Raw genomic sequence first — 17836 nt, 5'->3', positions numbered from 1 at the left:
CATTACCCCTCCACTGTTGTTCTTAGCACAGGATATGAGGTTTTTCTGCTGAAATGCTGTTTGGTTTTCCCCAAACATGGCACTGGACATTAAGACCAAGCGACTCCACTTCGGTCTCATCTGTCTATAGAACAAAAGAAGCCTCGGCTTTGTTCAGAGGCAGTTTTGCGAACCTGAGTCATGATTCCATCTTCTTTGTAGACAGAAGAGACGTTCTCCTGGCAGCTCTTCCAAACCAACCATACTTGTTCAGTCTTCTTCTAATTGTGCTGTCATGGACTTCAACATTTAACATTGTTCAGAAAGGCCTGTAGCGTCGGAGCTTTTTTTTTTTTCCATATTTCTCTGAGGTCTTACCTCAGGGTGAATGTGCTATCTTAAATACTTTTCTTTCTTAAATTCATTTTAGGGGCTAGAAAAATTGTTACCCTCAACAGAGATATTAACAAAATATATAAAACATGTTTTTTTATTTGCATTTTTATAAGTACTTTTTCCTTTAAGTTACAAACAGGCTGTAATAACATTAAGGAACTTGTCTAATTAAAACAAATTACATTTTATATGGATTTTACACTTAGCTTTCAATGAAATGTTAGCCTTTAGTCTTTATTCTACTTGCCTTCCTAACCTTCACTATGGTCTGTCAGGTTGCAGGCGCTGAGGAAGGAGAAGTCACGTGATGCAGCACGCTCGCGCAGAGGGAAGGAGAACTTTGAGTTCTACGAGTTGGCCAAGATGCTGCCACTGCCAGGTGCCATCACCAGCCAGCTGGACAAAGCCTCCATCATACGCCTCACCATCAGCTACCTGAAGATGAGGGACTTCGCCAACCAGGGCGACCCGCCATGGAACCTGCGCATCGAAGGACCACCACCCAACACCTCAGTCAAAGGTCAGAGGTCACATGTTGTCTCTTCTCGGTTGTACTAAAGATATTATCCTGTAGTCACACATCCTTCACAATAAGCATAAATGGAAAAGGAAAAGACAAATAGCAAAAAAAAAACTCAATAAAGCCAATTAATTTAGACCCTTAGCACTAAAGTCTGGATCAGGCCATATTTTTGTTTTTGTAGGGTATATGAGGTGAGAGAATGAGTGTTTGTCATGCTTCATGGAAGCCTAATTAGTTGTAAATGGTACTATACTGAAATAGTGTATAGATTTAACAGTAACTATGGATTCGTTGTTGGGCAGTAACGACCATATGAGTAATGGACCTCTTTAATGAACTAATGCTAAACCTCAGGTGATACAAAATAGTCAGGCTTAATGGAAAGAGATTTCTTTCCTTTTTTTTGTGTGTTTTTTCACGGTGGAATTTTATTATTATTATTTATTAAAAAACATATAACACAGACCTGTCTCTGGGGAAAAAAAAACAGCTGAAGGTAGTCACACATCATTTAATTTTTTTTTTAAGTACTAGTAGTAGACTTAATTGAATATTTTTTTAATGTTTTATATTTGCTTCTGCCTTGCTGTACAAATAAAAATCAGTTCGGAGAAAGTGGAATAACTGCAGAACTGAAAATGGCCATAGGGAGCGGAGAAATTGCACGCATTTTAAGGAGGCTGCATTCTGTGTATTCTGGCCAGCACACAACAGATGGCATCATTGTCGTCTCTCTTTGAAGAGCTGCATGAATTTTAATGAGAAAATGTATATACAGAATTATTTGATGTACAGTCGACCAGCGAGTTCGGGGAGCTGTTCCGTTCTGCATCACAGAAATCAAAAACAAACAAACAAACAAATAAACAAACAAACCATTATACAGTGAAGGAGATATATTAATTGTGATCTAAAGGTAAGTATTTAAAAGAGTGGGACAATGAGGCTAGCTTTGTGTCCTTCATTGACAGCAGCACTTTGAATTGAATCAGGAGCTGGGTCCGTTTTATTTGCACTACATTTCGAACAGAGCCTGCTATCGATTCCTGTTGTGTTGCCCCGCGTCACTCAAGTTAATGGATACTCAGTGCACTGACAGTGCTTCCAAGCCCATGAATCTGTGTTTATTCTTTGATTGGAGTGACTATACGGCTTTGACCTAAGGAAGCAGGGAGCGTTCCCGCTCTGGCTCGCTCTGGATTGTTTTAGGATAAAAGAGCGTGACACATTTTGATCAGCATGGAGCATACTAACACAAGCATATGGTGCATTATTGCATCAGGTGGAGTGGCGTAAAGGGCAAGGCCCGTTTCTGCTCTGCAACACTGGTGCACCTGACTCAAGGTGATCCCGAGGAAAATGATATCGTTTCTGATGCATGGAAGTCCCCAGTTCATTTGGCAGCCCAGTCCCTCAATCAATTTGCCCGTGACTGTACATGCGGAGCTGCAGCAGCAGGCCACGCGACTGTTATTACACCAGATTCACTGAGGAAAAAACCCAAGCTGACTCCTTGTAAGGCATTTCTACCTAATAACTGATGATTGTAACCTTTAGGGAAATCTCGCCGCAGCTGTGTTTGGCAGATCTCCCTGCTCTCAAGGAGCGGCTCTTTGCTTAAAGAAAAATCAACATCCTCTTTTATTCTCGCTTCTATAGGAATAAAGAATAGGTTGAAGCTGGCATTTGTACTGTGCTGATGGTTTTCTCAGTCGCCAAACATCATTAAAATGAAGCTCTCTTCCCTTGAATACAAAACAAAGGTGACAAAGCAGAGATTGCTGGCCCTTATCGGTAATAAAAGCTCCTCATATTACTGGCATCTGAACTAAAAGAATTTGACCTCCACTTCTCAAGTGTTGATTTATTATCATAACTCCTGCGAGCGTGCTGCCTCTCCTCTGCGCGCCTCTTGACCTTTACGGTAATTGACCCATCAACTAATTTTTTTTTTCCTGGAGTGTTTTAACCAAAATTTGCTAGTCTCTGTCAGGAGCGTTTCACATCTGTTGAAGGACACTGCACAAACAAGCATGACCTTTCTGTTGTTTGGAGGCTGGCGCGGGCCTCCTGACCCCCTCCACCACCTGTGCATTCATTATTCATGCATGCAGAGCAGAGAGCAGTCACCAAAATGCCACACTTCACCAGGCACGCGCTCACGCCCACATGCACACACTCCAAAAAACTATACGCTCCTGCCTCTGCCACTCACGCGTCTCATGCCTATAGACAGCCGAAGAGCAAAGGACAAGCGTTCTCATGGCGTCCTTTTCATTTACAAGAAAGAAGTCCTGGAATGGATCCATCTGAATGCAGAATATCACTTAGCATGCTGTTTTGCAATCAGATTTAGCGGTTCAGAGCAGAAAATGAATGATTTATGATTTGACACAATGGTAAATTGAGCTCCAAACACACCAGATCTGTTCTCCTCTAAATGTGATTTCAGAATGATTTAAAAATGCCAAGCTGGAGTGACTGAAAGCACTAATTAGCTGACATTAATGCCTGAGATTTAGGGTTCAGTTTGTATTAGCTGAGCAGGGGGAGGCTTTGTAAGCCCCTTTCTAAGATCTCCGCTAATTATAACTGCATGGATGCACCGATCTGCTGGAGATCTGCTTTTCCACAGATATAAGTATTTCAGTATGAAATAATGAAAAACGACAACAGGGCATTTTGTCAGGTGGTGTAATGGTATACCATTACATACGAAACGGTTTAATGTACAAATTAAATTGCATTTAATGCAAATATCTAATCAGCCAATCACATGACAGCAACTCAATGCATTTAGGCATGTGGACATGGTCAATATCATCTGCTGAAGTTACTGTACAGTAGTGGAAGATCACACCAGGTCAAGGCTCTGTCAGCGGAAAACAGGAAACTGACGCTTTAATTCGTTTTGGCTCACCAAAATTGCACAATTTGGATTGTAAAGTCAGAAATTGGCGAGGTGTAAGGAGGATGTTTTCCTGGCACACTTTAGGCCCCTTTAAGCATTGTGTAAATGCTCCAGCCTACCTGAGTATTGTTACTGCCCATGCCCATCCTTTTGTAACACACCATGCCACAAAGCTAAAATCATCTCAGTCTGGTTTCCTGAACTTGGCAATGAGTTCACTGTACTCAAATGACCTTTACAGTCACCAGATCCGAATCCAATATAACACCTTGGGACGTGGTGGAACGGGGGATACGCATCATGGACATGCACCTGTCAAAATGAACCAAAATATCTAAGGAATGTTTCTAGTACCTTGTGGAATTCAGGCTACGAAAAGTTCTGAAGGGAAAAGGTGGTCCAACCCAGTACCAGTGAAGTGACCCATGAATGTATTAAGCAGTAACAATTTTTTATTTATTATTCTTATGCATGAGTTTAAAACATTAGCAATAACATTTAATGCTGTATACTCTCTGTAAGACTAAGTTAAAAGCAACTGTAAGAAATAATTTCTTTGTCTTGAAGTAAATGACCAAAAGCTTGTTACTGAGAAATGACAAAGTGAAACAAATCTTCTCTGAAGTCGCGCTGACACTGGAGACTCCATGCAGAAATGCTAAATAAACATTCCACACAGAGCATTTTTACATACTTAATGCAATAATTAATTTGGATTATATGATAATAATGTGCACAAAACAGTGTATTAGAATGAACACTTTATGATTTCCTGAGAGGTAAAAGTAAAGGTTTTTATCATCAACAATATCATTAAGCATCCCCAAAACTTTTACATTCCATCCAGCGCTATGAATTTTCTTTATAGTTTTGTCACTCATAAAAATTTTAGCCTGTTTTTTTTTTTTTTTTCTTTCATGCATTAGCAGGGCTTAAGGATTGAAACTGCAGCCAAATGTTCATGTCCCAATTAGCATAATTTCATCAATAAACTCCAAAGGGACCTTGAAGAAGCATCAGACCTGCTTTCACATCCCCTCCCTTCTTCCACTCATTAGGTCTTCTAATGTCCCTTGGACTTCATTCACTCTCGGCATTTACAACCACGCATGCGTATGGCGCCACTACGTACTGTATGTGTTTACCGCCGGCCTCCTGTGCACCTGACGCGCAACCTTCACGCCTCTAATTTAACAACGTATCAACACATCAAATGGAGCCAACAGGGCGAGCTCATTAAAGCTTTTGAACATCGCACAGACTGACAGACCAGTTGCTCTTTAGTCCTGGACGCCTCTTCTGAAGGACGGCTGGCTTTGGTGGAGCAGGTTGGTGCCGTGCACGCCAATGATTAAACTGATCTCTCCAGGTGCCCAGTGTGCCACTTTTATTGTTAATGGTAATGAGGGAATTAATGGCGTTTGCATCACAATAGACTCAAAGAACGCTGAAAGAGCTTTTATTTATTTATTTATTTAATTATTTATTTATTTGCAACCTGGACTTGGAAACAGAGAAGCAGAGCATCTTGGGTAAAATGAAAAAAGCCTCCCTGGTATGTCTAACTGTATAAATGGATGGTAAATTGCCCAGCTGTGAGTGTGAGATGTTTCATTCCCCAGTCGTCCTGTAAGAAAAATTGAATGACAGTGAGCAAAACAGCAGTAATTATAAAACTAATTACTAAATGCTGATGATGCCCATAGGCTCTGCATAACTAAATTTAGGAGAGGAAATTGCTTTTGGCTACAAGGAGGCTCTGGGCATGTTTGTCTTATTTTCTTTATTTTCGAATGCACACCAAAGAAAGTAGTAATTGCCATGGAAACAATTACTCGTACACCTTCTCTGGTTTCTTGGCCTGGCAGAAACAGCCTGAGGAAGCATTGTTGTTGAACAATGTATTTTAATAACAGTGAATAGTGTACATACTTTGCTCATGAATAGATTACCCTCGTCTGGGAAAAACACGGACATGCCACTGTGGCACGGTTTTAAAGGCCTGTAGTCCCCTTATTAAATTAGACTTTTTATTGTGCGGGATTTCGTACGGGCCATACAAACCCAGCTAGCTTGCGCGAGTCTTAATTGTGAGCCGCCCATACAGAGCACTTGTGTGCAACTATGCTTTTAATGGCCTATTTCTCTTTCGAATGGAGACAACAGAGCCAGGGTTGGCAGCGTGACGGCCCTCCGGGGTGCCTTCACGTTCCCAATAGCCTTGTTTGCGAGTGTGTTTGTGGGTCCTGCAGCGTGTTTGCGCGCGACGCGCTGTGTTTCGCACGTGCTCAGGTCTTCGTGTGCGTTTACCTCGACGAGGGCCTAGACTTTCTGCATGCAAAACCCGACAGCACGCAAATATGATCGCTGTTTCCCGGGAAATCGACGTGCTCGGTGATGATGTATGGCTAACTGCTTTTATTCTCATTGACCTGCTAGACTTGTGCTATATGGATGTCAGCTCTGGCCCGGTAATTAGTCCTTTTGCAAATGGCCCAATAATAGAGAAATAAATCAGAAAGACAGCTGAAATGAATATCGAAGCTCTTTTCAGCTCTTTGCCTGAACTTGTATTCGGCTGTAGATAATATCTTTACAAAGTATTACAAATCACCATGTCTTTACTGCACACTGTACTACAGAGAAGCCTACTGGACCCTTTTATAATACAAAATACTAAATATTATTATTATTATTATTATTATTATTATTAATAATAATAATAATAATAATTATTATTATTATTATTACTATTATTATTATATCAAATTGAACATAGTGTTAATTATGATATTTGCATTATTTTAGACTCTCTGTGTGTAGTCTTAAACGAAGGTCTCTTTTAGACAGCGTGTGTGAGCAGCACATGATTTGTTCCTCTGTGTATGTGTATGTGTGTGTGTGTGTGTGTGTGTGTGTGTTCAGTGGACTTGTCCAGCTGACAAACTGCTCCCAGAATAGAGTGGCACTTTTTGAAGCTGAGCGTCTGAAAGCACAGCGTGAGCCTCAAATAAAGTGAAGGGCATCCACTATTACAAGTAATGTCCTTAATAATCTTGTTAGTCTAGTCCCTCTCAGTAGGAGACAAATGAAGCATTATTGGCTTATGGGCTGTAGTAAATAATTTAGTTTCCAATATTCCGGCTGCTTTGACAGTAAATTACGATGACATGAAAAGAGCTCCTTGAATAAAAACAGTATCCAATCAAATTTAATTGGCTTGACTTTAAGCAGCAGTAATATGTTTTATAATTAAACCGAGTTGTCTTAGAGGTTTATAACATCGCATGAATCAAAATGTCAGAAATATTTCTTTTTATATTTTGATATCAGGCTTTTAAAACGTCACAGCACATATATTATTTTACGATAAATATCCACCCCCTCAAATTTACTAGATGATGGGACATGGGAAGAAGTCTCTGCATCTTGAATTCCCGAACCCTCTCTGCTTTAGTCTCTGTGAGCTGAAAATCAAGCGTGCATCGCGGTCTCGCACTCTGCATCGGGCGACGTGATGTCTCACCAAAGTGCGAGAGCTGTTAAGATTTCAGAGGAAGGTCACCAAGGCCTCTGCCCTTATTCTTGTTTGCCGCTGCTCTTCCCCCCCCTTGCAGGACACAAATGAGTCCCCTAATCATCCAATTTAATCACACCATTTCATTCCCCTTGCAAGCCCCCACTCAACCTAATCAGCCATTTTGATGCTGTCACAAAGGGCTTCATATCGAAACCAATGGATTTTTAGCATTTAGCGATGGGCTGGAAGTGGGGCGATAGAGCCGGGGTCGAGAGGCGGGGTCGAGAGGCGTCTGCACCCGCTCGAAAAAGGGAGCGATTCATGCGTGAAGCATTTAGCTATTGCCATCTCAACGCATGACTAACAGTTTTTCGGTCACCCGTTTTATTCTCTAATATCTATAATAAGCGGGTGTGATGATGGCTGAGAGAACAGGGGATTTTTTTCCTCCCTCTCTCTCTCTCTCTCTCTCTCTCTCTCTCTGCATTACTCGCCTGTTGAGGGGGTGCTGATGATTTTGGCAGGCAGCATCCAGGCCAGAGAAGGAAGGTGAAATTTTGCTTCTTGACCCGGAGTCATGCTCGAGCGCTCAGGATCTTACGAAGACATCATCCCAGAAAGAATTCCTCCACTCTTAAAAAAAAAAAGAAAGAAAAGGGAAAAAACCCATATGGTATCTCTCTCGGTTTCTCCACTGACCCTAGGTTTAGAATTGGCTGTAGCCCCACTATGAAGGGTGGACATGTTGTCCTGCTGCAGGCTAGTAGAAATGGCTGCGTGTCCCTCTCTCAGGCTGGCGGTCAGTAGCACTGGGATCAGTGCCCAGTCAATCAGCAGATAGCCCAGGGCCCATGAGAGCGCCTCAGCCTCCCTCCTCTCCGCTCCTCTCAATCAGGCTATCTGCCTCAACACAGTCACCAGCGCTAATAAGAAGGAATATAAACACATAAATAATGCATGAAATTTATAGTTCATATTAGTTCTTGCCACAAGTAGCGTCTCGAAGAAAGTCTGCTTTTGATGGAACTTGCTGCTTGTTTTACGTAATTAGAAATAACACAAGTTTCATTTTCAGTCTCTCGTCCGTCACCCTGTCAGCCTGCAAATCCCAGTTGGACACCACCTGCGAGAAAATTACTTCCTTTATGCTTTATCAATCCCCTAAGACGCAAGAGTCATTTATAGTTTCCAGTCCAACACTTTTTTTTTCCTGTTAATTTTTTACATTTCTTATGGAAGATAACACAGAAGCCAGCGCAAATCGACATGGTTAGCTGGAACTGTTCTCGAAGAAATGAATGAAATAGAGATAGGTTGAGACACTCGGCTACAATCTGGCTAGACTTTGTTTTTTATTCAAGAGACTGTTTTGTTTTAAGCCTCTTTGGTTCAATATTAGAATAACTAAAAATAGTTTTCTTATGGAAACAGGTCAGAGATTGGTGCGTATGCTACAGTATAGACAGATTAAATGCGGTTTATTTATATTCATAGAATACTGTGTAAAAGTCTTGAGTCACCCCTCATTTCTTCCTGTTAAATCAACCGATGTAGATTAAATGAAAGAAATGGGAACAAATGTTTTACTGCAACAGGCTGCAAAGTGCAATTTAAAAATTGGTTGTTTATGTACCAACCTCAGCAGCGACCTCATTTCCCCTCTTGTCTGTTACCGGCCTGAACATCTGTCCTCATCTGCACCTGTTATTCACTGGTTCATGCCTTTGATAGATAGGTGGTTTCTATGCTTGAATGATTCATAGGTCACCTCTAAAGCTGGTCAGGTACAGGGACTGGACTGAAAACGAGACACATAAATGTCCTTCAGGAAGCCTGGAGAACTTTTCTTCAAGACTGCACTAAAATCCTAGAAAGTATCGCCTTTTTGAAGCACAAGATGAATTGCACAGTACTAATAAATGTATATGGCGGCATTACACTATTATAACCTTCTTAAAACAGAGCATTACGAGTGTAATTTCAGAGACGGCGTCTATATCTTTTCGTTTCATATTTAAGCTGAGGCACTGGAACAGAGACCCTGTACACCACGTGCACCTTGTACTCTCCGAGGACAGCAGTGTCAAAAATGTCAGCAGTAATACACATCCTGCCTTTCGCTATCAGCTCCTAAGCAGCCAAGCCAATTACAGCTAAAGGAAGCTGTGTGTGCCAAAGCGAGGCTGGGTAAATCCTCTGGCATACACGGCTATTGTTTCCAGAGGGTCAGCGAGAGCATGTTCTCCTGATTAATAACGCCTCTCCCTTCTTCCTCTCTGATTTGTTGTCGCTTCATCTCTGTATGAAAAAGATGCATCTCAGCCGAGAGCTTATATTGTACGGACGAGAGGAGGAGAAGAGAGAGGAACGGAGAAGGGGACGAGGGGGGTCGAGAGCGTCGTTTGGCTTAACGAAGAGGAGATCAGCGTTTCCTGGTTCGTGGTCGAGGCATAAAAAGAGCTGATGCTGTTAAATGATATCGACTTCAAGGCATTGTTTTGATTGTGAACTTTCTCTTTTTTTTTCTCCGCACTCAAGCTATGCAGATCCTTTAATTAAAGTCTGCAGTTAATTTGTTGTTGTTGTTGGGCTTTTTTTCTCTGTGTGTGTGTGTGTGTTGCTTGGTTTGGAATTTGCATTGCTTGGATGTGAGGCAGCTGTATCTCCAGGCTGTGTGTAATGTGGCTCTCTGTTTCATTTGCTTAATGTGACTGCTTCTTTCACAAATCCCACAAGAACTGAGGAAACACTCAGAAAGTGACAGCATGTTCCTTTAGATGCATGGAATTAAAACTTAACGTTGAGCTCTGAAGTTACTGTAGAATCATATTAATATTTATAGTTTCAAATCTAATCTCACGCGTTGTTGTTATATTGAATATTTAGTCGGATGTCTGGAGTAACTTGTCTAAAATCCCTTATCCGGCTAAGTAAAACTTGACAAGTGTTCTGTTTGATCCCGTCAAATCTGCATCCCTACTGTGTAACACATGCTCCGTGCTTACACACATTACACAAAACATTTAATCTTCAATCGGGGCCGCGCTCATGAACGTTTCCTGTCTTGATATTCACATGTGCTGAAATTCTGTTCCTTCAGGACTATTAAACAGGCAGGAACTAAGGCTTCTCTACTTCCTCAAGCATCCTTCCTGTACCACTTTAGGATTCCGGGAAAAGCGATGTGTGAATTAAAGACGCCTCAGCCAGCTCAGGAGGAGCAGAGAGGGCTCACTCTGCTGGCAGGAGATGAGCTATGTAATGATTATCCTCCGTGTCACACTGGGTGAGTTTTTGTTGACACGCCAGCGTAGGAGGGCTAGATTAAAATTTAAAACCCAAACAAGCATTGAGAATGGCACCCAGCCATACGAGATGCATGACGATCGCGCCGCCATGGGCCGATGTGCTCTCGCCGCCCAATCAGGGAGGAGAAAGCAAAGTCCTTAATTGACAATTTCTCGAAAATTGCTGAGGGGAAAAACAAAAGACCAGCCTCGGGTTGTCAGGGTGTAATAAGCCGTTTCTCATCACTGTCTCTGTGATTGAGCCTATACAAAATCGATTTATTTCTCGGGTAACTCAGAATAATTGAAATACAGACAACGTTTGGTTCCAATTTACCAGCAATAAAGTTGTAATAGGGTTTTCTCTGCAATCTTAGACTTAATGCACTCATTCTAAAGAGCAGTATTTTGCCAGTCGAACAAATAGCATCACTGAGGCTTACGATCAGTAATAGTCCCACATTGATGCACACATTAAACTTGTTAAATCAATTCGGTAGACACTTTCTAAAGTGGACTGTCTGTTCTCTTTCTCCTCCAACCCTCTCATAGGCTGTACGCGTATCAATCACCGGCAGCCGCCCATAATGATTCAAGCCTTTTAGTTTGTAATTATTTATGCTAGGCGAACACAGCCAAAGAGAAATATCTGACATGAGAGCATATTTATAGGAGGTAGAACACTCGGCTATGCGCGCGCGCGCACACACACACACACACACACACACACACACACACACACACCGAGGGCTGGTCTGGGTGGATCGAATCTAAAGCAGACTTCTATAGATTTTAGTATTTTACTGCTTTAGAACCTTTTTTTTTTGCCTGTTGCTAATGAATGCCCATTTAACTCACTCAAAAAGGCATCATGAGTAGAAAGGCGGTTGTGGATTTAATGCCGAATTGTTTGGCATGAGATTTGCATCTAACTCTGGCAGTGCGGCTTAATAGCAGTGATTAAATGAGAATGCTAAATATGTGCCTGAGAAAGGGATTTCATTATTGCAATTGAGCACAGATCTCACGGTCAAATTTCTGTAAACAAACCCCTACAAAATAAGTACTTTGTGCATTTGCATAGTGTTTTTTTTTTTTTTTTTTTTCCCTCCCGGTTGTTTTTATCCTTTATGCCACGTTCATATTTTGGATCAGAGAGAGGAGATCAGCGCACTAACTCCAGGCTTCAGGGCAGAAAGCAGTGGGCAGCGGGGATGCCGTGGATGTTTTTTTTTTTTTTATGCTGGTACACATGTACAGTAATTAAACTGTCTCACTGCTGAATCTCTTCTGCCTGGCAGCTGCTGATGTATTATATAGACGTTCAGCTAATCGATTAAAAGCGCCCAGTCAAGGGAGATGTCTGACAACGCTGGACTAAGATGAAATTAGTGTGTACGTGTTTGTGTGTGTGTGTGTGTGTATGGTGGGGGGTATGTGCGTGTGCGTGTTTAGGGGCCACAGGTGACTCAGGCCCAGCGGGAACAAGGTTGGGTAAAGGCAACAGCCCGCCGATGCGCATGTAATTAGGACAGCCGTGTTTCAACAGGATTTTCAAATTATGAGGTGAGCGCATGAGGGAAGAGAGGGCTGCCAGTCAGGGGAGAAACCAGGGCTGAGGGGAACATATGAAGGGAGGAGACGGGGAGAGGAGGGGACTGGGGGCTTCTGTGCTTTCCAGCAAAGTTGGCCTTCACCCAGCACTCCTGAAAAATTATACGAAATTATTCAGCTGCCGGGGAATGTGAAATCGGACTAATTGCCTTTTGAAGTAGGCCGTAACGGCCGAGCCTGGCCACAGCCCGCCTGCTCGGGAGCGCCGCACAGCCTCAATCGATTTCACAGCTGATACTTCTGCGAATCAACACTTATTTTCCACTGCACATGGGGGTCCCTTTTAAATGTAAATCCGGTAAAAATGCACTTGTTGGACTCCGCACAAACAAGGCAGGAGGGTGTCTGGAAACGAAGAAATAAGCCGAATTTATTTACTTCAAAAAGCAGCGCCGATTGCTTATTTCAGTGAGAGCTGAAATCCCGAAAAAAACCACCGCAGTCTGCTTTCCCCCAACTGTTCCACCAACGACATGCACTTCAAACAGCAACAGCTTTAGTCGCTCATAGCATTGTGTAAACAAACCCAGATCTGTAAAAGAGTTAACCTAGGCTAGTGTTCCAAATGCTGCCATTTATAGTCCATCTGGACTATCAAAGGCCTCGGAGCTAACTGCTAATGTAGCCAACCAAGGCTCTGAAGCTGATGAAACACAGAGATACTGTTTGTATTTGCTGTCACTGCTCTTTGGAATCAGCTTCTACTCCCACTGGATGCGCCAGCGAATCAGATGGAAGCGTTTCTTTCTCACCACCGAATAATTGCGTCAATTTAGGCCCATATCCAGCAGCGCCGCCGCCTTTCCATTAAGTCAAGCTGCTCAAAAACAGGGACACTTTTCATCTGCTTCCAGAACACAAGATCGCCACAATTACAAACCATTTTACAGAGCTCTGTCACTTTTAATAGTGAGATCAGCCCCAGTCTGCTGCCCTTGTTCAACTGCAGACAGGCGAAACGCTGCTTTTAAAACAGAGCCGCTTTGAAATAATCTAAAGAGCGTTTTCAAATACAGGCCTGCATCTTATGTCAAAGCTCTTTTTTTTCCCCTGCTCTTTGTTTGAAACTGCTTGATGTTTCAGTAACAATGGAACTGATCTAAACCCAGAGAAATGAGTTTAGTTACCACGGTGCTTGTACGGCTCACTGTTTTCATGCGCGTAACACTTTCTATGAGAATGAACGGATTTTCCTGATCATCAGATGGTGCGTAACATCTCCGACCAACACGAGCCCTTATTAAGACATACGTGATAATTTCATATTCAAATTTCTTCTTATAGATAATAAGGTCAGAGGATGTTCCTCTGACTCTGACCTATAGATTAGAGAAACAGTGCCAGTTAAAGCATCTTTAAAGTTCTCGCTGCTCTTTTTTTGCCTGAACAGCCTGAAATCAGAGATGCTTTTCTAAAGTGCGATTAATCAAACGCTGCGTGGAAAACACCTTTGGCGGAGCCTCAGCCTGTTGGTATTCGCCTCATTACTCTGCAAAGTCAGCTGCGAAATGCGACGGGCTGCCCCGCTCTCACACTCTATCCTGCTCCCAGCCACTGTCTGCTGACATGCATACAACCAGCTCAGCTCTAATGAGGACACACAAAACTGTGTGTGTGTGTGTGTGTGTGTGTGTGTGTGCGCTCGCGTGGCTGGGATGACCCTGTTTCTAGAGGAAGCTGAAATGCCGACTGAGTCACCAGTTTGAGCTAATAGCAAAGCGCTCACTTCAGCCTTGTTAGCCTTCAGCACGCTCTACAACTCTGTGTGTTAGCCCTCTGACACCGCCACAAGGCTTTACAGCATGTCTTCAAAAAATCTGCCATGCTAAATAATGGCCTTATGAGATGTCTCTTACCCAGAGCCTGAGTGCCATACTGGTACGACATAAGCAATTACCCACAATGCTACATCTTCTTCACTTATGGTTATCTTTCTGTAGACAACTAGTGTCTCTAAAAGCCTACACGTGGAAAAGTGGCGTGTAATACGTCTGAGAATAGTAGTAGAATGGATAAGTAATGCACAGTGTCCGAAAACTCAGGAATAAATAGAGAAAATATGTTGATCTGAAAACATTGAGGAAAAAAAATAATAATACAGCATCTGAGGACGTCATTAAGGGTGAACATAGAGTATCTGTTGCTAATAATAAATACATATTTAAGGATATGTAGCTCAAAATTTCCTGATGTTTCTGACTCTGATGTATGTTCAAGGGCTGAATGTAATGTTTTTAAGGGCATAAATTATTTTATTTGGGTTAAGTGTAGGTATGAACATAGCTAATGATAAGCATTCTGTACATGGACATATTCCAGGATGGATAAATAGACACCACATACTGTAAAACATCACTTACAAATTATCTGTGTGGCACAAGTGTAGGACACATAAAAAAAAAAAAATTGCCCTCAAATTACCTTTTGGGGGCCCAAACAGTTCAGTTACCAAAAAACGATATTTAAACGTAACTCGTGATGTGACGTCTGTCCTCCCTTTTGAAAGTTAAACGAACCAAGTCTGGAAGTTGGAAAAGGTTTCGTGAGCATGGTGGTGTTTGTAATTTCTCTGCAATTAGGAAATCCCGACCAAGTTGTTGAACGTTCAGTTCATTAGAAATCATCCCTCGTTTTTGCGAGATGGCAACAGTTCTAATATTATTTCCATTGTCTGCAAAATCTAGGGGAAAAAAAAACACTCTGATTACATATTTTGGCAGCCTCAAAAGTCAGTCTGTTAACAAGCTCTTGCCAAGGTGTTTAGAATTGTCAGACGCAATTGTAAAACCCAGGCCCTGTTGGCCAAACACGGGCCCCCAGCCTCATTTCATTCAACACACACAAAAACAAACAAAGGAAAAAGAAATGTCCCGTAACACAGCAATGTGCAACATTTCCTCGCTCAACCTATAATACATAGAATTCATCCTCTACACCAGCAACCATCTGGAGAATTCCTGTTTTTTTATTAATGCCACTGAGTACATAAAGAACAAGTTTGTATGATTTCCTTTTTCATGCAACGGTAAAAAAAAAGAGTCTTTGTCTATTTTGGAAATACAAATATGATAAACTGACTCACAGCGATAATCAGATCAGAGAATAGAAACATTTAAAAATAATAGTTTATGGCTCTTCTAAAGTGCTGATGTGGCCCACTCAGAAATCAGTTTAACACCCCTGCCTTATACTATCTTTACAAACTGCTCATGCTTACAGAAAGGATTTATATTGTTTTAAATATTCCATATTTTTACTTTCTCCGAGACAAGTTAACACAGGTCTGAGAGTTCCACTAAAGTGAGTCTTTTAATGCTCCTGCTGAAATACCCCTCAGATAATGGAGATATATATATATATATATATATATATATATATATATATACACACCCTTAGTTTTTTACAGTACTCCGATACACCAGGTGGCAGTATGCACCGATTTGGAGTGTGAGCCACCAAAAAACACAAAGAGAAGAAGAAAACTTCACTTTATGCCCAATATTATTTATACTTTGGAAAGAAATGTCAAAATCGACCCTCCCGCGTGCTTTCCTACTGTAGGTCAGAGGATGAGATGGATGCGTGCTGCGTACACACACATCATTCGTAAAAGACAGATGGCACTAATGATATCACTTAATAAATAGCAGTCAGCTTTCATGTTCGGGTATGGTTGGCATTCATATTTGATTCGAGCCTCTGATCCGTGCCCGGATATAACACAGAGTGTTCCTATTACACACCCTCCAAACGTCCCAACCTTTGGGGTAAACAGTGCTCTGATCTCCAAACATGGCTATAATTTGAAAGCACGCTTTATTTCACGCCTCCTCTGAATGTGCCATTTTCATGTTTATTGAAAATGAGCTACTGCTAAGCCACACCTTAACAGAAGACAGCAGAGCTGAGCAACAAGCCAAGGGGAGGGGCTCTTCTTATATGTGTTCACTCACTCACTCACTCACTCACTTACTCATTGTCTGTACCACCTTATCCTGTATTCAGGGTCGCGGGGGGCCTCGAGCCCATCCCAGGAGACCTAGGGCACAAGGCGGGGTACATCCTGGATAGGGTGCCAATCCATCGCAGATACTGTATGTGGTCACATTAGGGGGAAATTACTGTACTTAATGATCTTTATTATTTAACGCAACTGTAATATACTATGTAACTTAACCATTATTACACATTGCTTGTTTTTTCTAAACAGAATTTATAAAAAGCCCTTTACAGTATTTTTATGAACGTCCACAGCTCTTAAGCAATCTAAATATGAATATGATTTTTAATTAAATCACGCTTTAAATATGCGTCACATACCGAGATAATAAAAACAAATCAACTGCATATTGTAAAAACGAAGCTGTGAGCTACAGTTTAATGAAAAGTAGTAAACATAATACTCTGAAATGTAAAAGCCCTCAAATCAGAGGGTGTGTGGGACCCTTGGCTTAGGGGGGGTTATCGTTATGCTTCAGAGGCGCATGTCATATGCGAGCAGTGTCCTGACTTCAGGCGAGGTTTCATCAACCTGCCAGGACAAATGGCCGTCCAAGATCTTGTCATCCTTGGGTGAACTTTAACCCCATAGGGCACATTTTGCCTTTCAGTAGGCAGGAGAATCCCATCCCACAAATGCACATTTAGAGGCTCATTGGCTTTGTGTGCCAGAGGTGTCAAATAGTGATGACACACAGCACAGAGGAGGAAAAAACACCAGGACAACAACCATTAAGTCAAAATATTCTTGTTTTTGTTCTGGTGCTTTGTTTCGATGTAGTAAAAGGTGTTATTTTCACCCATGGTATATTATGTGTGTGTTTTTTTCATCTCAGTATATATGCAGATGCCTACAGTTAGAGATGTGTATTTATTGTATGGAACACAAGTGTCCTAATCTAGTGTACAATGTTATCCAGCACAGTGTCATGTGTTTATGTGTAGTTTAAGTACGAGAAGGTTGAATGGCACTAAAACAAGCTCTGAGGTCTCCTCTACCTCTCCATCTCCTCATTCTCTCCTCCCTGTCTCCTCTTTAGCACATGATAAAATGCTCAGTGGCTGCCTTCAACCAATCATGTTTTCAGTAGAGCAGTTAAACTGTTTTATTACCGCCACCCTCAAAGCTTTAGAGTCTTAAATTTTCTCCGTAATGGTAGATTAATTTTAGCCTGCCTAATGCAATCCAGGACAAAATATTTCAAACAGGAATTCTTTTTTTAATTTTTTTTAAAGTTTTTTATTTATTTAATTTAATTTTTTTCTTTTTTTTTTAGTAGCGGGTGTACATAAGGATGGGAGGGATAAATTACAACATTGCCACTAAAATCCTCCCCACCTCGCCCCTTTTGAAATCTGGTGTGTTCTTGACTCAGGTCAGTTCAGTGGCAGGGGGTGGGGATGAAGATGCAGGTCAAGGCTTATGCAGAGACCTTTTTTCTGCATATGAGCTCTATTACAGGAAGCGGCATTGGGCAGGACCTTCAGAAGGCGGCGGAGAGGAGCCGTGATAAGTGGGCAGGAGTGATAAGAGCTTGGGCCGGTTCACCTGCAGTCTCCTGCTGCTCACAGATAATGCTGCATCATCCGCAGTGCTGTTTAAGGCT

The 17836-nt window shown here is 41.8% G+C and overlaps 1 protein-coding gene across 3 annotated transcripts in view; it reads left to right on the top strand.

The window, feature by feature from the left end:
* LOC128536245 (neuronal PAS domain-containing protein 3) overlaps nucleotides 1-17836 on the top strand; it is a 237705-nt gene that overhangs the window by 96944 nt on the left and 122925 nt on the right. For all 3 annotated transcript variants that reach the window (XM_053510425.1, XM_053510426.1, XM_053510427.1), the window contains one exon: nucleotides 651-895. In XM_053510425.1, coding sequence (XP_053366400.1) covers nucleotides 651-895 — 245 coding nt within the window. The remainder of the gene's footprint in view (nucleotides 1-650; nucleotides 896-17836) is intronic.

Source organism: Clarias gariepinus, chromosome 13 (assembly GCF_024256425.1).
Source record: "Clarias gariepinus isolate MV-2021 ecotype Netherlands chromosome 13, CGAR_prim_01v2, whole genome shotgun sequence".
Classification (NCBI taxonomy): domain Eukaryota; kingdom Metazoa; phylum Chordata; class Actinopteri; order Siluriformes; family Clariidae; genus Clarias; species Clarias gariepinus.
This window is presented reverse-complemented; position numbering and strand designations above follow the sequence as displayed.